The sequence below is a fragment of the Chelonoidis abingdonii genome, chromosome 11, assembly GCF_003597395.2.
Source record: "Chelonoidis abingdonii isolate Lonesome George chromosome 11, CheloAbing_2.0, whole genome shotgun sequence".
Classification (NCBI taxonomy): Eukaryota; Metazoa; Chordata; order Testudines; family Testudinidae; genus Chelonoidis; species Chelonoidis abingdonii.
The window spans coordinates 42,636,808-42,659,025 of NC_133779.1; the positions used below are offsets into that span (position 1 = coordinate 42,636,808).

General features: G+C 53.7%; 1 protein-coding gene across 2 annotated transcripts; it reads right to left on the reverse strand.

The window, feature by feature from the left end:
• Positions 1–1,038: 1,038 nt before the first annotated feature.
• On the reverse strand, positions 1,039–20,418 carry ARRDC2 (arrestin domain containing 2). Of its 2 annotated transcripts, none has more exons than XM_032782852.2 (8): positions 19,978–20,418; positions 5,668–5,734; positions 5,305–5,452; positions 4,452–4,554; positions 3,855–4,111; positions 3,209–3,371; positions 2,797–2,945; positions 1,039–2,696 (listed from the first exon to the last, which is right to left on the reverse strand). In XM_032782852.2, the coding sequence occupies exons 1-8, from the start codon at positions 20,045–20,047 to the stop codon at positions 2,643–2,645; spliced, it is 1,011 nt and encodes a 336-aa protein (XP_032638743.1). In that variant the 5' UTR covers positions 20,048–20,418; the 3' UTR covers positions 1,039–2,642. The 2 variants fall into 2 exon arrangements, with proteins under 2 accessions (XP_032638743.1, XP_032638742.1); XM_032782851.2 differs by lacking the exon at positions 19,978–20,418 and adding an exon at positions 6,635–6,936.
• Between the last annotated feature and the right edge of the window lie 1,800 nt (positions 20,419–22,218).

Here is a 22,218-nt window from a genome sequence, read left to right on the forward strand (position 1 = left end):
ATGCTGGGCAAACAGGAAATGAAATTCAAAAGTTCAAGGGGCTTTTCCTGTTTACCTGGCCAGTGCATCCGAGTTCGGTTTGCTGTCCAGAGCAGTCACAATGGTGCACTGCAGGATACCGCCTGGAGGCCAATACCGTCAATTTCCGGCCACACTAACCCTAATTCGATATGGTAATACCAATTTCAGCGCTACTCCTCTTGCCAGGGAGGAGGACAGAAACCGGTTTAAAGAGCCGTTTATATCAATATAAAGGAGTTCGTTCTGTGGATGGGTGCAGCGTTAAATTGGTTTAACACTGCTAAAATCGGTTTAAACGCATAGTGTAGACCAGGCCTCTGGAGGAATGAAGTGTCTCCATGGAAAGTCAGAGGCAGGACTGCCAGTAAGAACTTTTCACTTACGGAAACTGGAGCCACAGCAGGGCAGGTACAGCTTCTGCTAGAGCTGGCTAGGACCATCAGGCTAGTGTCCTGGCCACATCCCCTCCCCACTAGCCCATGCACTTTCCAGTCAGGAATACGGGTCTCCAAGGTTACTCTGGCTCAAAAGCAGATGCAACTAGTGCAGGTGCCCAGGTGCACATGTGCTGTGATGGTGCAGACAGGTCCCACACTGGCAACAAGAGGGTTAATGAGAGTCTCTGAAGCCAATTAGCCTGGCCCTGCCACACCTGGAAAGGGGGGTTAGTGGCCAAGACCTAGCCCAGTTCAGAGGTGACTGGGAAGGAGAGCGGCTTGACAAAAGGCTGGCTGCAGCACCAGCTAGAAGGGACACTAGTCCTTTCAGACACCAGCTCCATGAGGATCTAACCCAGGGACCCCAGAAATACAAGCTGTACAAGTGCAGATAGGAGGATAGCAGATTGGGTCTGGGAATCCAGGGAGTGAGGGACAGAGATGAAAACTGGTGGCCCAAAGCCTCCCCCACCCCCAAGGTCACTGGCTGTACAAGCCTCTGTTCATGTGCTAGGTGCCCTGAGAACTGGGCTCATGCTAACAGGTGAGGCCAGCAGAAGGCAGCATTCAAGCCACCATCTTCAGAACAACACGTGTTTATTTCAAAACCTGGAGTTGTACAAAAGCAGAATTAGACAAAAATATTAAAAAAACATCAGTTACAGGCATATAAAAAGATTTCCTCCACTAGGAACAGGAAAGGCTATCGACTGCATAGCTAAAGTAAGCAGGTTTGGGACCTTTTGCTTTGGCTATCAGCGGTTCTAGCCCCCCGGCTGGGGGTGGCTACTTCAGGCAGTTTCAGCCTCAGATCATGGAATGCACTGTTTATTAATGAACTATCAATAGCCAAGACTTCTGGTCAAATCTGCACAGGGAGCAGGAAGACCAGCCTGAAGCCAAAGGCAGATGCACCCAAGCAGTCTTCATTACAACCTCTTCTTCCTCTCCCAACAGGATTTACCAGTGTTCAGTGCTTACAATCAGCAGCTTCTTCCTCACTCTGCTAGTGGCAGGCAGATGTGAGGCTCTTCCCCACCCACTAGGTGCTGGGTGAAGTGTTAGCAAGGCAAGTCCGCATGCAGGACTGGATTTAAGGCTCTTCCCTACTCAGCCTATAGCATCTACAGGCCTCACTGCATGTACCCTCCAGTGCTGGGCTACGTGACACTGATCATGTCAGCTCTTATGTGGCCCTGCGGCTGGCAGCTTTCCCGATTTCCCATTCACCTTTTACTCAGGCATAGAGGGCAATCAAATGCTACTGGGACAATTCTAGCAGCCCCAAAGGCACAAGCCTTTTAAAGACCAAGGCACAGCTTCCTGCATCAGCGGGAGTTCAGTGGGTTTTGCATGTTTGTCTGGTGCCTGCCAGACACCAGACAAGATTTGGTGACCAAGACAGCACCATAAATCTTGCTGTTTATGGAACAGGGGTTCTTCCCTGAGCTTGCAGTGCTTGGTCTCCTGGCACCTGTACAATCCCTGACTCAGAGGAAGAGTCTTTACATATTTAGTGTCCCGCAGTGTTAGACCAGAGGCCATGCACAGCCCCAGCAGCAGGCACCCTGGGACACAACGTAAGGCTCATGGGCGCCGCACAGCAAGTGCCAAGCCTCAGGCTGGGGAGAACAATCCCATTTTAATTCTCCAGAAACTGAAATCCTGGTGACTTTAAGAATGCAGTAGCTGGAGGGTGCCCTCAGATTACCATGGTGTTTAAACCCTTCCCCAGAGCAAGATTAAAATGCTTTCCAGTAATCCTGAGAAGCATTTCCCAGTCCGGTTTTGTATTGGCAGCCGTTAGCTGGAGCAGGACTATGGTAGCTGCAAGATGCAAGAGCTTGGCTCATTTGAACCCCATACTCCTGCAGAAGATTTCTTAACCCTTCACCCTCCTCTGCCTCCCTTGCACCACGTGCTCAGGAGCTGCTCCGACCCCACACGGCAAGTCCAACACCCTCATTTCAGCTTTGGGGCAAGGAGTCAGTCCATGGGATGTAGCCGCATCAGGTGGTTTCAAGTGGCAGTGAGCAAACAGGTTCTCAGCTCCACATGAGTGCTGGCCTCACAATAGCCTCTTGGACGCCGATCCAGATACCCAGGGCGGAAGTCCTGCAAGACTGCAAGCTTCTCATCCCCACAGGATTTGTATTCTAGTAACTGCACTCAGTGGCGCTTCCTTCAACAGGTCATGCAGCGTGGCCGGATGCTGTCTGATGTGGGGTTTGGATCCACCTGAAAATCCAAGTTAAGAAGAAGTGTTGTACCAGACACCAGAGGGAGTTATCCCAGCAAGGGTCCCCCAGCCCAACCCCCAGGAGGATGCTGTACTTACCTCTGAGTACAGTGGAGGAGGACGGTAGCGGAACTCTTGGATGTAAGGAAAGAAACTTCCCAAGCTAGTGCTGAGTTCATCCTGGCAGGGCGGGGACAGGTTCTGCGCAGACTCTTCCCTGGACACAACAGATGAATATTCAGGAGGAGCTGGAAGGAGAACAGAGGTATTGTGTGGTTAGGCAGGAATCTGCTAGCAGGAGATGTGCAGGTAGTTACCTTTGCATTCAGCTACATCCCCTCTCATGGATACCTGGTTCCTGCAGTACAAGACCCACAAAGCCACATGCTAGGCAGAGTCCAGGGGCAGAGGACAAGGCTACCAGTTTGCTCAGACACTCCCTTGGGACCAGCTCACTTGGAGCTGCCACCCCATGCAGTGGGATCCCCATGCACTGAGAACAGCCACTTACCCTCAGGCTCCTCCGGGATCACCATTCGGAGCCAGTCCAGGTTGACACTGTACTGGCTACTGACACTGGATGTGCGGCTCCCGAATGGATGCAGTGGGATCGTCCCAATCACGAGTGGCAGTTCCAGGAGCAGCTTGGAGGTCCCAGGAATATCAACACAAACCTTTGAGGGGGAGGAAACAGCAGTCATTTCTTGGCATTCCCTCAGCCCATGATGACAGGCAGCATCCAATTCTCTCCCTGATGGGGTGGGATGCAAGTGCAGGCACAGCCTGGCCAGCAACATGTTCCCTTGGCAGGCTGCTATGCCAGGGCAGGAGGAAGCTGGTAGACAACTTCTCCAGCAGGAATACGAGATTTTACCTGCACAGGCAAATACATAGTTTGATGATGGAGCGAAGGAGGAAGGACTGGATATCAGCACAGGATAAGAACCTAGGAATCCACCCTGCCACTGACCCCAGAGCCAGGTGGCACCTCAAGTGGGCAGCAGACCCACAGGCATGAGAGGCCCAGCACAGAAAGGGCACTTCAGCAGAGTGACCAAGCCCCACCTCAGTCACAGCTAAGAACTTAAGGCAGTGGGACATGTCAGCCTGTTTATTCAAGGCCTTGTGCTGCAGGTCAGATTTATTCTACAGCCTACCTTCAGGGCATATTCCACACGGATAATGCGGCACTGGAGGATCGAGGGGCCCACTGGGGGGATCTTCAGCGCTCGGCCATGCCACACTTCCCTCTTCCCAGCTGCAATGGAGTCGCCTGCTATGCTGGCCACCACAGACTTCTTCTGCTTCTTGGCACCCCGGGCAATGAACGTCTGAGTCTGGATGATGGCAGCTTTGGGCACTACGGTGCAGGTGCTGCAGTTGTCAATTTCAGCAAAGATAGGGATGACCTCACCTGGCAGGAGAACAACAGGCTTGATAAAACCCACTGGCCCAGCCATGTGACGTGCACTGCACCAGAGAAACCAGGCATAGCTAAGATGTAGAACTGCCTGGGATAGCATTTGTTAAGCTACATCTTGTTCCTGCAATTCCAGCCCTTCCGTTCCCAGGAAGCTGCGCAGACCAAGGGCACGTCTGAGTAGTATTCAGGGGCTGGGGCCTCTCTGGAGCTTCACACAGTATGAAGAGCCCAGTCACAGCACGGATCTAGAAGCCCCACTGCCAGCCCCTGTACATTCCCCAGGGCAGTTACACTCAGCATCCTTTGATCAGGAAGTGGCCCGTTGAGTTACCTGGTGTGTAGCCTTTTCGGTCTATCTTGGCTGATATAGAGACCAGGCCCCGGTTGCAGTACCAGGCACGAGCGAGCTTCTCCTTCACGCCTGCCTGAGGAGCCTAGAGGAAGGGACAGAAGCAAGTCAAGTTTTAGCTCTCTAGTCAGGAGCCCTCACCCACCTCTCCCTCCTGGGATCTCCACACAGCGCCCCAGCCCTCTCTCATATTACTTGTCTCCAGCCTGAGCTGTGATCATGGAGATTAGTCACTCACTGAGCAGAGGGCAAAGTCCCAGGAATGGTTCCTCCTGCATCTTTTGGTCACATCTACCAAGCAAGAACAAACCCCCAGCAGCGACTCTCAGGGCCCAGGTCAACTGACCAGCAGTGTGGACATGCCAGCTCCGAGACCCATCCCCTGCCTCGCTGGGGGCCAGAGCCAGGCTCCAACCCAAGCCCAGATGTCTACATGGATATTTTTAGCCCTGCAGCACAAGTCCGGTGAGCCCAAGTCAGCTGGCCCGGGCTCTGAGACACTATCACAGGTCTCTTGTTTTGCTGTGCAGAGGCCCCCTCCCAGCATAACAGGCAGGGATGCTAATCTGGCTGCCTCATGTTTTTAAGACAAGGTTTTCAAGGAAGATTAAGAGAAGCCCCATTTGGAGCACCTTGGTTTTGGAAGGCCCAGCTGCAGATGTGTTTTTAGAGGGCAGGTGCGAGCCATGTTCTGAACATCTGGCCTTTTAAAGGCATCTCAAGTCAGGCCCCACATGTCACTAGTCACTCCTGATCAATCTTAGTCTGAGCTAAGGTCAGCTCCGAGCACCCGGATCTCAGCTCTCTGAACTCGCTCTGGCTGGCGTTCACTTACCAGCAAGGCTGGGGTGTTGATGTCAATGGGCTCGATCACTGTGAATTCTTTCTTTGCTTTCTTGACAATGGACCAGGGTCTGTGCAACTTGGCTTTCACCCAGTAGCGCACATTCCCATGCCGGCCTTCAAAGGAGGTGGCCAGAGTCCTGCCCAGGGAGAAGTGACAATGGTTGGGGGGGGTTTCCCCAGAATTCACAATGAGACACTTCATCCACCTACAGAGCAAACACCCAGAGCGTGCATATTTAAACTGGGCTTACTCCCGGGAGCTGCTGATGTACTAGAACAGTCCTACTGCCCCCTCCTCCTGTCCCACAGATGCTTGCAGTGGTGCTAACACAAAGAATAAAGTTGAACTTACTCTGGGAGCTGAAACGTGAAGGGGAATTCGTGTTTTCCTGCCTGCAGAACTGTGACTTCACCATTGTCTGGGGAGGGGAAAAAAAATTTAAGGTGAGTATGATCAGATCTTTCTTGCAAGACTTCTTTACCAGAAGAGTGCTGTTTGGCTGTCACTTTACAGGAAGTGCACTCCAGCCATTAGAAGTTACTTTCATTCTGACTCAGGAGTTGCTGCTGAAGCATTTGACACAGAAAAGCAAAATAAAGACCTTAATTCACAACAACTGTCACAAGAACAGGATGAGGCTTTGCAGGGTGTCATTTAGATTGACCACACAATAGTCTCCATTTGATAGAGCAAGATCAGATTTAATTAAGTTAATATATCTTGACTATTAAGAACCCAGAAGACATTCCAGGGAGCTCCAGGGTTAATAACTACCAAAACCCACATGCCAAGGTCTTCCTCACCTGGACTGCACCTTGCAAAATACTGCAACTCAATTTAGTCTGACTGAAGTAACTGATGTGCAAACAAACTTTTGCCCTACAGCTCAACATGCACACACAATCTCTCTTCAAACATTTCCAAGGAGAGACATTGGTGGGGGAGGGAAGGGACGGCCGGAGAGGGGAAATTAAAAAAAATAAATCAATCCCATTCGGTGGGACCTGCTGCTGTGTTTAGGAGGCGGAGACCCATCATTTGGTCCGCTAAACACACCCTAAGACCCTCTCCTGCCTGATCAGCAGGACTCCGGCACCACTTTCCGGTTATGTACGAGTGTGGGACTGGGTCACCCGTGCCCTCTCTGCTGAGGGTCAAGCTGACGTCCCGCAGAAGTTCAGCGGAAGGCAGCTGAGTAGGGGGCTCAACCTTCCCCGGGGCATTCTTCGGAGGCGGCTCCAGCGAGCCAGGCTCCAGCACCGGGGAGTCACCCCGAGATCCCCCGACAAAGCCCGCGCCCCCCGGCCCAAGGATCTACCTGGCGCGGCCAGCAGCGTGTCGCGGTGGCTCAGGAACGGCACCTGGTCGCTGTAGCTCTGGGTGTAGGCGGTGCTGGAGCCGGCGCTGCGGGACTCGGTCCAGTGCACCTTGGCGCAGCCCTGGGCGTGCAGCTGCAGAGCCCCGAGCCGCGCCTCGCCGGAGAGCTCCAGCACCACCCGGCCCGACACCGCCTCGCCCGAGCTGAAGACGGGCGGCGAGTCCAGCTCGGGGCAGTCGAGCAGGACGCAGAAGCGGCGGAGCCGGTCGAAGAGCATCGCAGAGCCGGGAAGGAGCGGAGCAGCCTGCGGGACACGGCGGCCGCGGGGCCCTTTAAATGCCATGTGGCGGGGCGGGGCGGGGCGGGCCGGGCCGCCCCCTCGCCCAATGAGCCNGGGGGCGGCCCGGCTGCCGGAGACTGACGGCGCAAAACAAAGCCCCGGGCATGTGCGGGCAGCGCGGGGGAGAGCCGCCCCCAGCCCCGCGCCCGACCCCCGGCTGGGGCTTTGCGGGCAGAGCCCGGGGGTGCAGCAACTCTCCCCCCCCGGACATCAACTGTCCCCCACTGGGCAAAGCCGCAGCGGTCTCCCTGCCTGCTCCCGAGCCTGCCCTGCCCCTGCTGGGAAGGGGGCTCTGGCTCCAGCCCGAACTGCTGCCCGAGTGGACAGGCAGATGCCCCAAACACCCAGTACAACCTGCTCTTTCTATTTAAACGGGAGGAGAAACGTATCTGCTATGAGTCTCTTGGGGTGATTTAGTTGGGGTTGGTCCTGCTTTGAGCAGAGGGTTGGACTAGATACCTCCTGAGGTCCCTTCCAGCCCTGATATTCTATGAAACATTCGGAAACCGACCCTTGCATAGTCTGTCACCTCGCCCACCTGTGAGTGGAGTCACCCATAACAGTGACCCCCAGCCAGACTGACCCTCCACTGACCATTTGCTGGGTCCCTAGCTCGAGACAGATGATGGCCAGAAACCAGACAGCAGGATTCTGAAACCATCCCCTCTCTCAATTCTAGACATGCCACATCCTGTCCACGTGTCCACCATCCCCAGGCCCAGCTTCAGTCACCTCCTCTGACCCCTCTGTGCTTGCAAATGCCACCTGCTCTTCCACCTCCAAATTCCCCACTGTCCCTGTCCTACAGTTCAGTAACACAAGCTACAGCACAGGGCATGCTAAGAAACCCTCTGGACACTTTGCAGTCACTGCTCAGCCGCATCCCCACAGCTGCCCCACGTGCATTTGGTGCCACAGTTTAAATGCACAAATGCTTGCAAGCGAAGTGTTGGGCCAAACCCAGAACACTGCAGATTGCCAGCATGATTGCAGGCAAGAAGTCAGCCCAGCCAGCAGGCTCTCTGGGGCGACTAGGTACACAGAGCATTTGTGGGGCACAAAGAGGAGTTTCAGGATCTGAGGGCTGGTCTACACTACGGGGTAAAATCGATTTTAGATACGCAATTTCAGATACGTGAATAACGTAGCTGAAGTCAAATATCTAAAATCGATTTACTCACCCGTCCTCACCACGCGGGATCGATGTCCGCGGCTCGCCATGTCGATTCCGGAACTCCGTTGGGGTTGGTGGAGTTCCGGAATCGATATAAGCGCGCTCAGGGATCGATATATCCCGTCTAGATTAGACGCGATATATCGATCCCTGAGCAATCGATTTTAACGTGCCAATACGGCGCCTAGTCTAGACGTGGCCTTAGTGTTTGATGCTTTCAAAGGAAATAACCCAGCAGCTCCCCATTCCCACTTCAATTTAGCTGAGCCCTGCATCCCCACAACAACTATATACTTGGCACTCAGTACAGTATTGATCAAAATCCACTTTCCCAGAAGCCTGGTTGACAAGATAGATGCTATGGGGCTTCTCACGAGGGAACAGCTCAGGTTAGCTGCTCGTTTTGCTCCTTGGCCCATGTGCTTGTACAGCAGCAGGAGACACCCCCTCTTCTCCTAAAAGCAGAGGTGCCGATGGTACAGCCTTAGGCACGGAATTCAATACCTGCCACAGCCTGATTTACCGAACTGGAGCAGCAGAGAGAACCACTCCGGGAGAGAATCACATTATACACTTCCAGGGCGGTACAGTGGTGTGTTTTACCCATAACTCTTGCAATTAATTAATGAGCAATTTGTCTTGCTTGTGTTTTTAACCAGGACAAGTCTAGTGCTGTACAAGGTTTGTAAGTGGCCTAGCACTGCTCTGCGCTTCTTATCTACAAAGCCCAGGAACAATTAAATAATCTCTCATGTAAGTGGAGCGCTCCACTACCTGGGACAAACACGCATCAGTTGCCTATGGTGTTCAGCGAAAAGTAAGACAATGTTGTGCTGGAGGCTCTGTGGATACTGAGTTGATCCTCAGTGCAGGTGTCTCTGTGATTAATCATGCAAAAGACGTGCCTGGCTGTAAAAAGGGACTGACGGCAGTAAAATGGCACAGGACTCCTCAGGGATTAAAGCAGCTCCAGCAGTTTTCACTTTAATTATTACTATTAATTTGTTAAGCATCAAGTGTGCTCTGGCCCCAGGCCTGGAGGTGGCAATGGGCCAATGAAGACAGGAACATTTGACAGGTTACTCACCCTTGGCTGGAGAAAGCATGACTATAATATAGCATCACTTCAGGCCATGCTGTCCAGGACCTGCCTCTCCAGAACTCCTGCTTTGAGTGCATTATTCTCTCAGCCATTGTAGATCATGTTGGGCTGAAGCTGTGTAAGGCTTGGTTAGCTCAGAAAGCTCCATGTTTAATTCCTTAGGAGGTTTCTGCCTGGTACAGCACCAGGGAAGGGGCCTGTTGCTTTGTTACATGTATGTGCAGAGCACTGCACAGCAGGGGCAGGGGTCTACCTGCTACCACCATGCAAACAGCCATAAAGATTGCAGGAGCTGAACCACATGCAAGGGGGGTTTGCATGTGAATTCCAATAGGAATCGGGTGTGTGCCACAGCATGACAAGGGTTAATTTGTGACAGCCAGCTCTGGGAGGCTCCTTGTCATCCCTGTGGGTACCTCAGGGTACAATCACTCCTCACTCCCAGAGAGATACTTGCTGTCTTGTTTCAATGCAAAGACTTGCACTGACTTCAGTGGGAGTTCAATTAAGCCCTTGTAAAAGACTGAAAATTTCCCCCTCTCTCCATGGCCCCCATGCCCCTGAATCTGATCCTGACCATCTTTGAGGGAAGTACTGTCTGCATGTTAGAGATGGGGGACTGAGTCACAACTCACAGAGAGACTCTAGGTCCGTCTGCACTGCAATCAGGGGGAGGGGTGTGTGATCATAGCACATGTAAGACAGGCCTGAGCTACCTAGTGTGGGTACCAATAGCAGTGAACCCACGTTCCCTAAACTCTGGAACATCCATCCTGTCCGTGCTCTTTGTATGCTCCTCACAGCGCCTGTGCCTGGGTTCTGAATGAGGGTAGGCACAGACGCACTGAAAGGCAGGAATTTTCCAAGTTGTGCGCCCAAGTCTCTGAGGGTGGGGCTGAGCCCTGCTGCTGAGCCTGTCGTCACTTTCTGTTTGCTAAGGTGAGCACGATGCGGCCAGGACAGTTGGAGGAACAGTTTTCCCTGCAATGTTATTTCACTAGGCAATGTCCCACTGACATGAACGGAATGTTGCAAATCTGATTTCAGAAGACTTTGCCAATAGGAAGAGCAACATTGTCTTGGGGTGACTCGCCGATCATGCATCCTCTGGCAGCCCGGGGCGGCAGCATTATGACACATCAGCTTTACTAATCGGTCCACTCTGGCTCACCTGTAGGACTGTAGTTCTAGGAGGTCGGGCAATGTAAAGGTGTCTATAGGCCTGCACCAGCTGCTCTGCACCTGACTCCTCTGTGAGCCCCCTCAATTTCACAGGGCTGTGAGAAAGCCATTGTTCAGCACAGTGCATTGTGGAGCAGGGACCCAAATCTAACTGCAGGAGTTTCGGGGGCCTTTCCTCTTACTCCCCTGATAAGCATAAAGTAATGCACGTTGGAAAAAATAATCCCAACCATACATACAAGACACTGGTTCTCCGTGCTTGGGGCAGCAAAATGTCTAGAGCCGCCCCTGTAAATTAGCTGTTACCACCCCAAAAAAGAGATCTTGGCGTCACCATGGATAGTTCTCTGAAACCATCTGCTCAATGCACAGAAGTGGGCAAAAAGTCTAACAATAGGTTAGGACCAATTAAGAAAGGGATAGAAAATAAAACAGAAAATATCATATTGCCACTATATAAATCACAGTGCTGTGTCCCGTTCTGGTCACTCCACCTCAAAAAGGATAGAGTGGAACTGCAAAAGGTTCAGAGAAGGGCAACAAAGATGATCAAAGGGATGGAACGGCTTCCATACAAGAAGAGATTAAAAAGATTAGGCTGTTCATCTTAGAAAAGAGACAACAAAAGGGGGATATGATGGCGGTCTATAAGATCATGAATAGTGTGGAAAAGTTACTAGAGAAGTGTTATTTATCCTTTCCCACAATATAAAACTAGGGGTCACCCCATGAAATTAATTGGCAGCAGGTTTAATACAAAAAAGAGGAAGTACTTTTCACACAATGCACAACTAACCCATGAAACACATTTTCAGGGGATGTCATGAAACCAAAAGTATAATTGAGTTCAAAAAAGAATGTATCAGTTCCGCAGGATAGGTCCACCAATGGCTACTAGCCAAGATGATCAAGGACACACAACCCCATGCTCTGAGTGATCCTAAACTTCTAACAACCAGAAGCCAGGAGTAGAAGACAACGATGGATCACTCCATAATTACCCTATTGTGTACACTTCCCCTGACACTCTGGTGCAGGACGCTGTCAGAGACAGGACACTGGAGAGGATGGACCATGGTTGGACCCAGTATGCTAATTCTCGTGTTCTTATGCCCTTCTGGCGACAACAGGTAGCCTATTTCAACCTTTAGAGCATGCAAATAATGTCAGAGATAACCAGGTCTGCTTATTAATTAGCATTTGTAAAGTACTTTGAAGAGAAGAGTGTGATATAAGTGTTCAGCTTTGTGATGTAACAGAAGAACAAATAAGAAAATTAAAGACAAAACTAGCTCAGTTAAGGTACCCATGGAGTTCTTCATCAGGGCTACACTCACCCTCACCCAAATCTGCGCTGGTCCCTTAATTCCCTAATACACCGACATGAAATGGGAGTTAAGGCTGTATCAGTCATTTCACGGTACATTGCAGTGCCGTTGTATTTATTCTAAGGACAGGTGCTGAAACGCAGTCAATTCCTTGAGAAAGTCAAACAGAAAAGAAATCTCAACATGTGAAAGATCCAAATGCACAGGGGAGGCTCCCCAAAGAGCCCCAGCTGCCCCTCACAGTAACATCAGGTGATTACCATGGGGATAAATAGCGTTTGCTCTCTTATGGTAGAGGAAGCTGGTTTTCCATCTTCTCCCTTTCCTCCAGTGTCACAGGTTTCCCCACTCACTAATCACACCTTGTGCAGAGGAAAGAGATTGATTTTTCTCCCTGTGCTCAGACAGGATCCCAGAGTTCCCTGGCACAAGCATCACAAGATGGTGACGGTGCCACTGACAGTGAATGTGCTCTCGTACAAAAGGGAAAACCGTCACTAGCAGGCACTGCCGAGGCAGTGCCTGGTTTCGTGATTAGTCCCACTGCTCCCACCAGGGCTTTGCACAGAACCAGCCACTGCAGAATCACAGGAATTTTCTGTCTAGCGCACATGAGCATATTCCGCAGTCTGCACCGCCACCCAGCGGGAGCCACGGAGCAAAGCAAGCCCAGAGTCCCTCTTCTCAGTAAGGAACCAGATGGCATCTTTGCCTTGGTGTTTCGGAGCAGGGAACCAGAGGCACCTACTGGCCAAACAGCAGAATCACATGATTAACCGGTCACCAGTCGTAGGTTGATCCATCGGGGCCTTGCCCAAAGTTTTGTTGACATAATGACTATAGCGATCAGGGGCGTGAAAAAGCCACATACCACTTGCCAACGCAGCTGTGCCAGCAAAACTCCCAGCGCAGATGCAGCTACATTGACAGAGAAGACCTTATTTTGGCTTCGCTAATGTCATCTGGGGCAGTGGGGCTACTAAGCCAGCAGACAAACTCCATCTCTGGGTGAACTTTGTCTGCCCTCAGGGGTTGTGCCAGCGCTGCTGCACTGGCAGGGGCGTTGTCCTGTAGACTAGGGGGTTCTTTACCAACTCAAAACTCAGCCCAGCTTCAGGTGCTTCAGCTGCTGGTGACACTGGGGGGAAAAGGCGAAATTAGTCCCCCAAAACATAATCTTCAAGAGGCCCCAAAATATTGCCAGAAAGGCCAAAATATGTACATTATGTACAGTTTTCATCTTGTACATAAATTACAAATCACAGCAAAATACTGACACAGGAGCCAAACTTTTCTTTTCTAAATTCTTGAAATCCAAGATTTTCCAGGGCTCTCACTAGCCCTGGGACTCCTGGAGGTTAGTTTTTAAACACCGACATCCATGGCCCCCACATACCCACTTCCCCCCTCCTCCAATAATGGGACCCTAGAACCGGTCCTGCTCTGTTTCAGCCAAAGGTTCCCAGCTGCCCTGCAGTCACCTGGCCTCAGTCCCCTCCCCACACACCTTGGGGTCTGTCCTCACACTCCCCTGGGCCGAGAACACCCTTTAGTTTATTATTATGCACGTCTCAAAGTAAACTAAAGTCCCACACTGTAACTCCTACACCCCTGGCTCTGCTGCCTTTTGTTCCTCTGGACTCCTCTTCAGTCCCCCATCTTCCTTCCTGGGCTCCCTCCATGACCGTCCCCCAGGAGGTCACAGGCTCTAACAATGCAATAACACATAATCCACATCTGCCTGCCTGGGATTAATCCTGCAGGGTCCTTTTCCAGCTCCCTTCTTCTCATACAGGACAGTGGCCACCGAGATGCTCTCCTGGGTTTCCTTCCAGCACCCACCGAGAGTGGCTAGAACCCCCTGCCGCTCTGCAGGCCCTTGGTTTCTTTCAGCCTCAGTTCTCTTCCAACTGCTTATACAAAAGTGGGCACAGATCACTCCCTGGGCCTGCCTCGGGCTCCAGAGCACCCAGGCCCATATTTCCTGTGCCTAGATGCTACCCCTCCCCTAGCCAGGGCACACCTGGGCAGGCCGAGGAGGACTGAGACACTGTGACAAGATGCAATCATGGAAGGTGAGGGAGAGGCCCAGTCACCCAATGTGCAGATCCAGTGTCAGGAGTGCGCAGCATGTGCCTTGGAAAGAGCCCACCAGGGTTCTGTCAATTATCGAGGGGTAGCTCTGCCTCAACTGCAATGGAGCCTCCTGTAAGAGCCTGTGAGAGGCACCGAGCCCAGCTCCCTCCTGCCTGGCATCTCGGGACACCAATGCAAAGCAGGCCCCAAACACTGCCACGTCAGAAAGGCAGTGTGTCAAGCCCTGTCATAAACAGACAGCTAAGGGTTAATGTTTCTTTCACCTGTAAAGGGTTAACAAAGAGAACCAAACACCTGAGCAGAGGACCAATCAGGAAACCGGATTTTTCAAAGCTCAGGGGAGGGAATGTTTGGGTCTTTGTCTGGCTCTCAGCTATGAGAGGGGATCTTTTTCTATCTGTAAGCTTCTAATCTTCAGTTTCCAAGTTGTAAGTACAAAGGTAGAAAAACCAATAGGCTGTTGTTGTTGTTGTTGTTTGTATTTACACGTGTGTAGTTGCTGGAATGTGTAAATTGTATCTCTTTGTGAATAAGGCTGGTTATTCATATTTGTCTTTTAAGTAATAGCCCTGTGTATTGTCACCTTAATGCAGAGATCATATGTTCATGTGGTTTTTCTTTCTTTTTAAGACTTGTTTGAGTTTCTCTCTCTGGGTAGGCTAAGGAACGAAGGGGAGGGAAATTCTCTTTGTGTTAGATCTACGGAGGGTAAAGCTCTGCAGCACCAGGGAATTGGTGGGAGGGGGAAGAGAGATAGAATCATTTCCGTTTCCTTGTATTTGGGGTTTGTCTCTTTGTGGAATAGAAGAGACATGCTTCTTAGTATTGTGATGTAAAGAGATTGCATCAGTAACTCTCAGGTTAGCCCAGAGAGGAAATTTTGGGTGGGAGAGAGAGGGGGAAGGGAAGTGGGCTATTTCCCTTTGAGGTAAGACTCAGGGATTCTGAGCCTTGGGGTTCCCCAGGGAAGGGTTTGGGGAGACCAGAGGGAGCCAAAACCCTGGAATTTTTGGCTGGTGGCAGCGAAATCAAATCTAAGCGGGTAATTAAGCTTAGAGGGGTTCATGCAGGCACCCAAATTTCTGGACGCTAAGGTCCAGATTTGGGAATGCTTATGATATGAGTGGCAGCGAAGTGGGAAAGATAACAATCCAGAAGTCAGTAGGACACTGCCACATCAGAAAAGCAGTGTGTCAAGCCCACGCTGCACGGGAGCCCAATCCTGCATTGCCCTGCCGCTTCTCCCATGCAACACCAGTGGAAAACACCCCCTGTTCACTTAACCACCACACTGCACTCCCTTTGCATCGGTATAAATGGAAACATGAGGTGCAGGGCAACGGAGAACAGGCCCAACAGATTAAGTGGCTTGAACCTGAGTGGGAGTCAGGACTCTGGGCCCTATTCTCGATTCTGCAGGGGAGAAGTGGACTTAGTGTCTCTGGCCGGGTTCTTCAACAACGCTACAGTCCATTTTTGGTGCCCATGTGACTCGCCTGTAGCAATGATCCTGCAGACACCTACACGTGCTTAACTGTAAGCAGGTGAGCAGACCCACTGAAATCACGTGCTCAGAGTTACGTCCATTTGTGAGTGTTTGCACCAGCAAGGCCCTCGTCTCTCTGTGCCACTCGTTCCTTGGCTGTGAAACAGGTACCGTAAAACCTAGATCCAGGGGGACATTGTCAAAACTAACATAAGCACTTAGACGCCAAAGCCCCATTGAAAGTCAATGAAACGTGGGTGCCTAAGACACTGAGGTGCTTTTGAAAATGTTACTCTTAGACTAAGCTCTTGGGCACAGGGCCAGTTCTGCTGGGGGTTGTGCATGGCCCAGCACAGTGGGGCCTGCTCTCTGGGCACTACCGTAATGCAGCTAATAAACACCCCAGGTAAAGTGCTTGGGGATTGCCTATGGCAGAGCTGGAAAAGGGGCGGCAGCTTTGGGTACAGGCTCTCTCTGAATACTCTGAACAGAGGGTTCCCCAAAGGAGACACACGCCAGACCCGAGCCAACAACCCAGCTGCCTCCTGTGCGTTGCCTGACAGCCAGCCTGCAAGTGGTAAGTGACCCTGGCACAGGGCACCATGTGGGGAGGAAAGTCTGGGCCCTCAGGCTGGGGTTTCTGGAGGGACTGGCACAATTGTACATCGTCTCCTTAGCACACACAGGCTGCCATAGCACAAGGGCACCTGAGCAGCCCAGGGGACAAACGCTGCTGCTCTGCAGGCTAGGGAGAGGATCGGAGAAGGGAAAGGAGGGAGGATGTAAACCCTGAGTTCAGCTGGGCCAGTGCAAACCGGGGAAACCACAGGAACACGAGACCCCCACACGACAGGCTGTGGAGCTGTGCTGGCTGGAGCCATGTGGGTGCAGCCTCCTGGGGAAAGCCACCGCTCCCTTCCTGCACAGATGTCCCCGGGCTCAGCTCCTGCACACGGGAGGGGCTATAAGGAGCTCACAGCTCAGCAGGAAGCTCAGCACCCCGCCCACTGGGGCTCTGTTCCCTGTTGTTACCATGACACCCACTGCATTTTTTTTTTTTTAAACCCCAGGCAACCAGTAGATCTCAGCAGGAAGAAGCAGCAGCTGCTGCAGGAGGAAGGAGAGGTCATGTGGGTAGTGCACAGAGTGCTGACGACAGGCCATCCTGCACCCCACGCAGTCCTCAGCAAGGGGCCCGGGGCCCCTGCAGCCCTCCTGATGAGGGGTATGAGCACTGGGTGCGGCCCCCAGGGCAGCAGCCTTGGCTGCACAATGGCTTTTCTCAGTAGCACACGGTGCGCTGCCTGCTGTAGCACGTCCCTCGCCTCCTCCTGTCCTTCAGGAAGCAACGATTCCACACCCGGTGCCCCAGGGAGAGCACGAACCCAGCACAAGGTCATAGCCAATAAAATCACAAACCCTGGAGTCTGGAAAAACCCACCGCAGCTCCCCACGGGGCCTGGCTAAACCTGGGTGAGGCCAGGGGTCAGCAGAGCAATGGAAATACCCATCTCAGCTCCAAGCTCCACCACAGCAGGGTCTTGCCAGAACACAGCATCCAGGGTCTGTCTACGTGCCTTCCTTGTGGCTCCAGGGGGCTCTTGCAACATGCAAACTAAGCCATGAAATCTAAACACAGACAGCGGCTCGCGGCTTCCCAGGGGAGAATCACAGGGCGTATTAATGGGGAACAAACCTCACCCCATCATCCTCCTAGCTGCAAGCAACCAGGAGAGCACTTCCCTGTGTGAGATCATGGTGGGGCCTCTCCCCAAACCCCTTATCTACTCACCCTCCTTTCATTGTAACATAGAGTGGCAGTGCAGGAGCCAGAGCCCCTGCTCAAGGTGAGGGAAAGCAAGGGCTGGATTCACCAGGATGCTGCAGCTGCTTCCTGCTGCTGTGGTGGCACAGAGCAGCCAGCGTGAACCAGCAGATCTGGCCCTTTGTGCTTACCTGAAAGAAAAACAACTCAACAAAGGAAGAACCACGATCCACCCCACCTGGGACAGTGATTCCTCACATCCCACATCAGATTATTCAGTTTTAACACATTCTTCTAGCCAGAAATGTCGCTTGTGTCCTTCTGGGGTGAGTGGCTGGGTTCTCATGCCAGACGTGGCCAGAGATCTGCAAACTACATGCTTGGCAGTCACACATCCACTCCCAGCTCAACCCCTGCAGCCTCCTGGCCACTGCATGAATTCACAGGGATTGGCTTCCTCCACCTGGTACCTGGGTCAGCATTTACACTTCAGCAAAATGCCAATATTCACAGTGTCGGGTGGGGAGAATCAGGCCAACTGGGAAGCAGAACAGGGATTCCCTATGGTCTATCCCTGCCATGGGTGTCTCCTGGGCAGAGACTCCATGGGGAGAACATCTTCATTTGACAAGGCAAAGCTAACGGCTTGATGGCTGTTAGTGAGCACAGAACCCCTGTGCTATTGGTCCTGTCCGTCCCAGCTTGGCTGCACTGTGCTGGGAGGGCCGGAGCAGGCTGTGTCTATCAAGCTGATTAAAGTTGAAGTCCACGAGGGGTGTATGGGGCCAGAGCCATGGAACAAGAACAAATATTTGCCAGCCTGCTAAGTGCTCCATTCACACCTGGGAAGACTTCACTGTTTACCCGTCTCTGTACAAACAAAGCAAGAGCCTCAGGACACCGAGCCCCTGGCACAGAGGTTTGGTCCAAAGAGGGTTGGTCCCAGCAGCAGAGAGAACTCCCTTGAGGGGATGCTGGCATGGGAGCAGGTGAGTCAGAGGCACTTTGTGAGTGTCTTTGGTTTTCAGTGGGAAACAAGGCTTACGTCCAGTAAAGCCAAGGGCACTGAGGCATGTTGAACCCCCACCCCAGCATCTCGCAGGGCAAACCTGCCCATACAGGAGCTGTGGTCACAAGCCCTCCAGGCCTGGAGCTCGCTAGCAGCATCTCTGTGAAAGGCCTGAGGCCGAACAGCCCCTCTGGAGTGAACGCCCGTGAACCCCCAGCTGGTGTCCTGAGTCAGGCGCTGGCCTCCCCCAGCTCCACAGAGCCAGGAGGCTTTTCTCACAGAGTTTCATTGCTGCTCCCTGCCAGGTGTGGGAGAGGCACCAAGATTGGGGGTAGGGGTCATGCTGGCCCTGCTCTGAGGTTTGGCATCTCCTGGCTCCAGGGCCTGGCGGAGGAAGGCTTCCTGGGAAGTGCTATCAGCAGGACACCTTGCTCACCAGCATTACCAGTGCTGGACAGGGAGCTGACTAGGTTCCATGGCTGATTTAGAGTTTAGAAACTGCCCAGAGCTAGAGCCCTGTCAGTGCTGCTCTGAACATGAGCCAGGCCCTCCTGTGAGAGCCCAGTGCCTCACTCTCCTCAGCAAGGGCTTATTTCTGTACGGGGCCTGTGGGCAGGGAGAGGCTGATGAACTGTCCATCGTTTGCAGGGTCTAATACTGAGCTAATTTCATTACCCCTCCATGTGGGGCAAGGAACAGCCCCTGAAACAGCCGATTCGAGCTACTGGAAAACCAGGGCTTGTATTTAGTCAGGAAGGATCTCCAGCCCCTGCATGTCTGGCACCACCCTACTCTGGCTGGAGTCACATCTGGACTGCCCACAGCTGACTGTATGGGTCTGATTGTGACACCCTAGTTTAGAGAAGTCATATCCTCAGCCCTGTGACGGGCTAGTCCAGGCAAAGCTCCCGTTGCTCGATCCTGCCTTCCCGCCCATGCAGAGAGGTGGGAAATCTTGCATGACGTGGGCAAGCTCTTACCTGTCTACAGAAATGGGAAGATGCTGATTGACCAGATCACACCTCCACAAGTGCCAGTGCACTGGAGGTAAGGAGCTACCCCGAGACATGGGCGTAAGCCCCATCCCCTTCCCAGCTAGAGCCTGGCACAGCTCATCGAGTTCTCATTTGCCTCTCAGCTCTGGAGATTGGAGTAAATAACTTGGGCAGGGAAAGGGGAGAGCCACAGCTTTTCAAAGTTAGCCCCTGGGGTGTTCACACAACAGCAGCTCCTGTGAGACTCTGCGCGGAGCAGACACTGCACCAAGATCCCTCGGTGCCACTTGGCACTGTCACGTCACTCAGACCAATCACACACCGCAAGGAGCACAAGCTCACGGATCCAAATACTCCCTGGGCAACAGAACCAGGTGGGACAAACCTGTACCCTTCATCGCCAAAATAGGCACCACACACAAGAAGCTGGAGGACGACGTGAAGGAAACGCCCTGCTCAGGTGCCAGGACACCTCCTGGCAGGCGGGCAGGGCTGGGCACTGGGACAGAGATAGCTAAGGGGGATGATGTGGCTCCCCATGGGTGCGAGGGACACCCTCCCGCAGGCAGGCAGGCAGGGCTGGGCACTGGAACAGAGACAGAGACAGCTAAGGGGGACGATGTGGCTCCCCAGGGGCACAAGGATGCGCTCCCGGCAGGCGGGCAGGGCTGGGCACCGGGGCAGAGACAGCGAAGGAGGACGATGCGGCTCCCCGGGGGTGCCAGGGACACACTCCCGGCAGGCGGGCAGGGCTGGGCACCAGGGCAGAGACAGGGAAGGAGGACGATGTGGCTCCCCGGGGGGTGCCAGGGACACACTCCCGGCAGGCGGGCAGGGCTGGGCATCGGGCCGGACAGGGACTCACCGCGGAGGAGCTGGCAGCGCGCCCTGAGGTAGGGCTCGTAGGCGCTGTAGTCGCTGTAGACCGTGTTCATGCCCACGCTCCTGCTCTCCAGCCAGTGCGCCGTGGCCAGGCCCCGGGCGCAGACCTCCAGCGCTCGCACCCTCAGCGGCGCGCTGAGCTTCCATGATCACCTGGCCCGGAGAGCAGCTCCCCGCCGCGGTAGCCGCCCTGCGCCGGGCCCGCTGCCAGCTCCAGCGCGAAGCTGCGGATCTTGCCCAGGTGCTGCATGGCCGGCGGGGGCCTGGCAACCTCCGTCTCCCGAGCCGAGCCCGGGAACCGGGGGCCCGTCTCCCCGGCGGGGCTGGGCTCCGGAGAGCCGAGCTCGGCCCGCGTAGCCCGGCTCCGCGCAGCGCAGCTCGCCGTCTCGCTGCGCCCGGCCGGGGAAGGGACCGCCCGGAAAGCGCCGCAGCCCCGCCCCGGCCCCGCGCTGGGCCCGGCTCCCCGCACGCCCGCGCCAATGGCCATTTAAGGCTCTTTGCCTCCCTGCTTTGCCCTGAGCCCGGCTCCGCTTCGTGTCTCGTTGCCTTCCAGGGCAGCAGCCCAGGAGTGAGCCCAGCAGGGCGCAGCCCTTGTCAGCGGTCAGCTCACAGCGCTGCACATGGTTCCCATTTTACATATGGGAAAACTGAGGCACTGGGCGGGGAAGCGCCTAGCCCAAGATCACCCAGGAGGCCAGTGGCACAAGAGGGAATAGAATCCAGTTGCCCTGATGCTGGGTCTAGAGCAGGGTGGGCAAACTACGGCCCGGGGTCGTAGCTGGCCCTCGAGCTCCCGCTGTGGAGTGGGGTCCGGAGCTTGCCCTGCTCGGCGCTCCATCCAGGGAGCAGAGTTAGGGGCTTGTCCCTCTCCACGCAGCTCCTGGAAGCAGTGGCAGGTCCACTCTCTGGCTCCTACACATAGGGGCAGCCAGGGAGCTCCACATGCTGGAGACATGACACTGCTTCTGGGAGCTGCTTGAGGTAAGCAGCCCCCTGAGCCTGCACCCCCTCCTGAGTCCCAACTCCCTGCTCCAGCCCTGATACCCCTCCTGCCCTCAAACACCTCGGTGCCAGCCCAGAGCATCCTCCTGCACCCCCAACCCCACCCCAGCCACACACCCCAGTTGGAGCCCTCACCCCCTCCTGTACCCCAACCCCCAATTTTGTGAGCATTCATGGCCCACCATACAATTTCCATACCCAGATGTGACTCTGAGGCCAAAAAGTTTGCCCACCCCTGGGCTAGAGCCCTCTCCCCACCCCCCAGGGAACAGGCCACTGTCCTAGTGTTGCTGTTGTGTGTTGTTCACAGGAACCAGGCTATGCACAATTATAGCAGAATCCAGGCCCAGCCCAAGGATGTGTATAAATGGGTTCTTGTCTGGGAGGGAGAACATAGTGCTGGGCCCCTCCAGCTACCACCAGCTGTATCTAGTAACCCTGCTGAATGAAGGAAGAAGCAGTTTGCCGGAAGATCTTTTCAGAAGCCCCTCTAGTCTAGGCTGGTTCTTAAATGGGCCCATCACTGTGGTATCTGAATACTTTCCAGCACTGAACGCCCTGGCCTGGGTTTCTGCATGACTTCAGCCATGTCAGAGCAAAGCCAGCCAGGGAACACCCAGGGCACATTACTTATTTTTAATCTAAACTTATCCTAACGCAGCTCCGCTTATCTCTGCAGAACAGAAGCAGCTGACGTGTAGCTGCTACGTGCCAACTGCTCTAGCATAGGGGAGGGGGCCAGTGCATTGGCTGCACAACAAGTTTTCCTTTTGCAGATTGAACGTCACCACTGGAATCAAATCAAAATTGCGGCCAGCCTTTCCTCCACCAAGCACAGGCCATTCCTGCATGCGCTCTTGGGGAGCAGAACAAGGAAGAACTTCAGGGGGAGGCTCCCAGGCAGATTCCATTCCCTCAAGAGCCAACTGTCGTTTCACTGTCTGAAATTGGGTGCAAATCCAGTTGGGAAAGACAGCAGCATGTAAGAAACCCCGGTGGGTTAGCAACCACCACCAGCCACGGTCAGGTGTACCCACCGGACACTGCTTCCGCAGACACCAGCCTCACCCAGCTCTGTGGGGACATATTCTGGATGCTGGCAAATCTCTCCAGCGGCAGCAGGGGGTTAGCTCAGCCCCTCACTCACAATAAGCCCTGCATCAATCTCCAGCCCAGCTGGGCCAGATCAGAGGTGTGGGGGGATTAATGATTATTTGGTAGG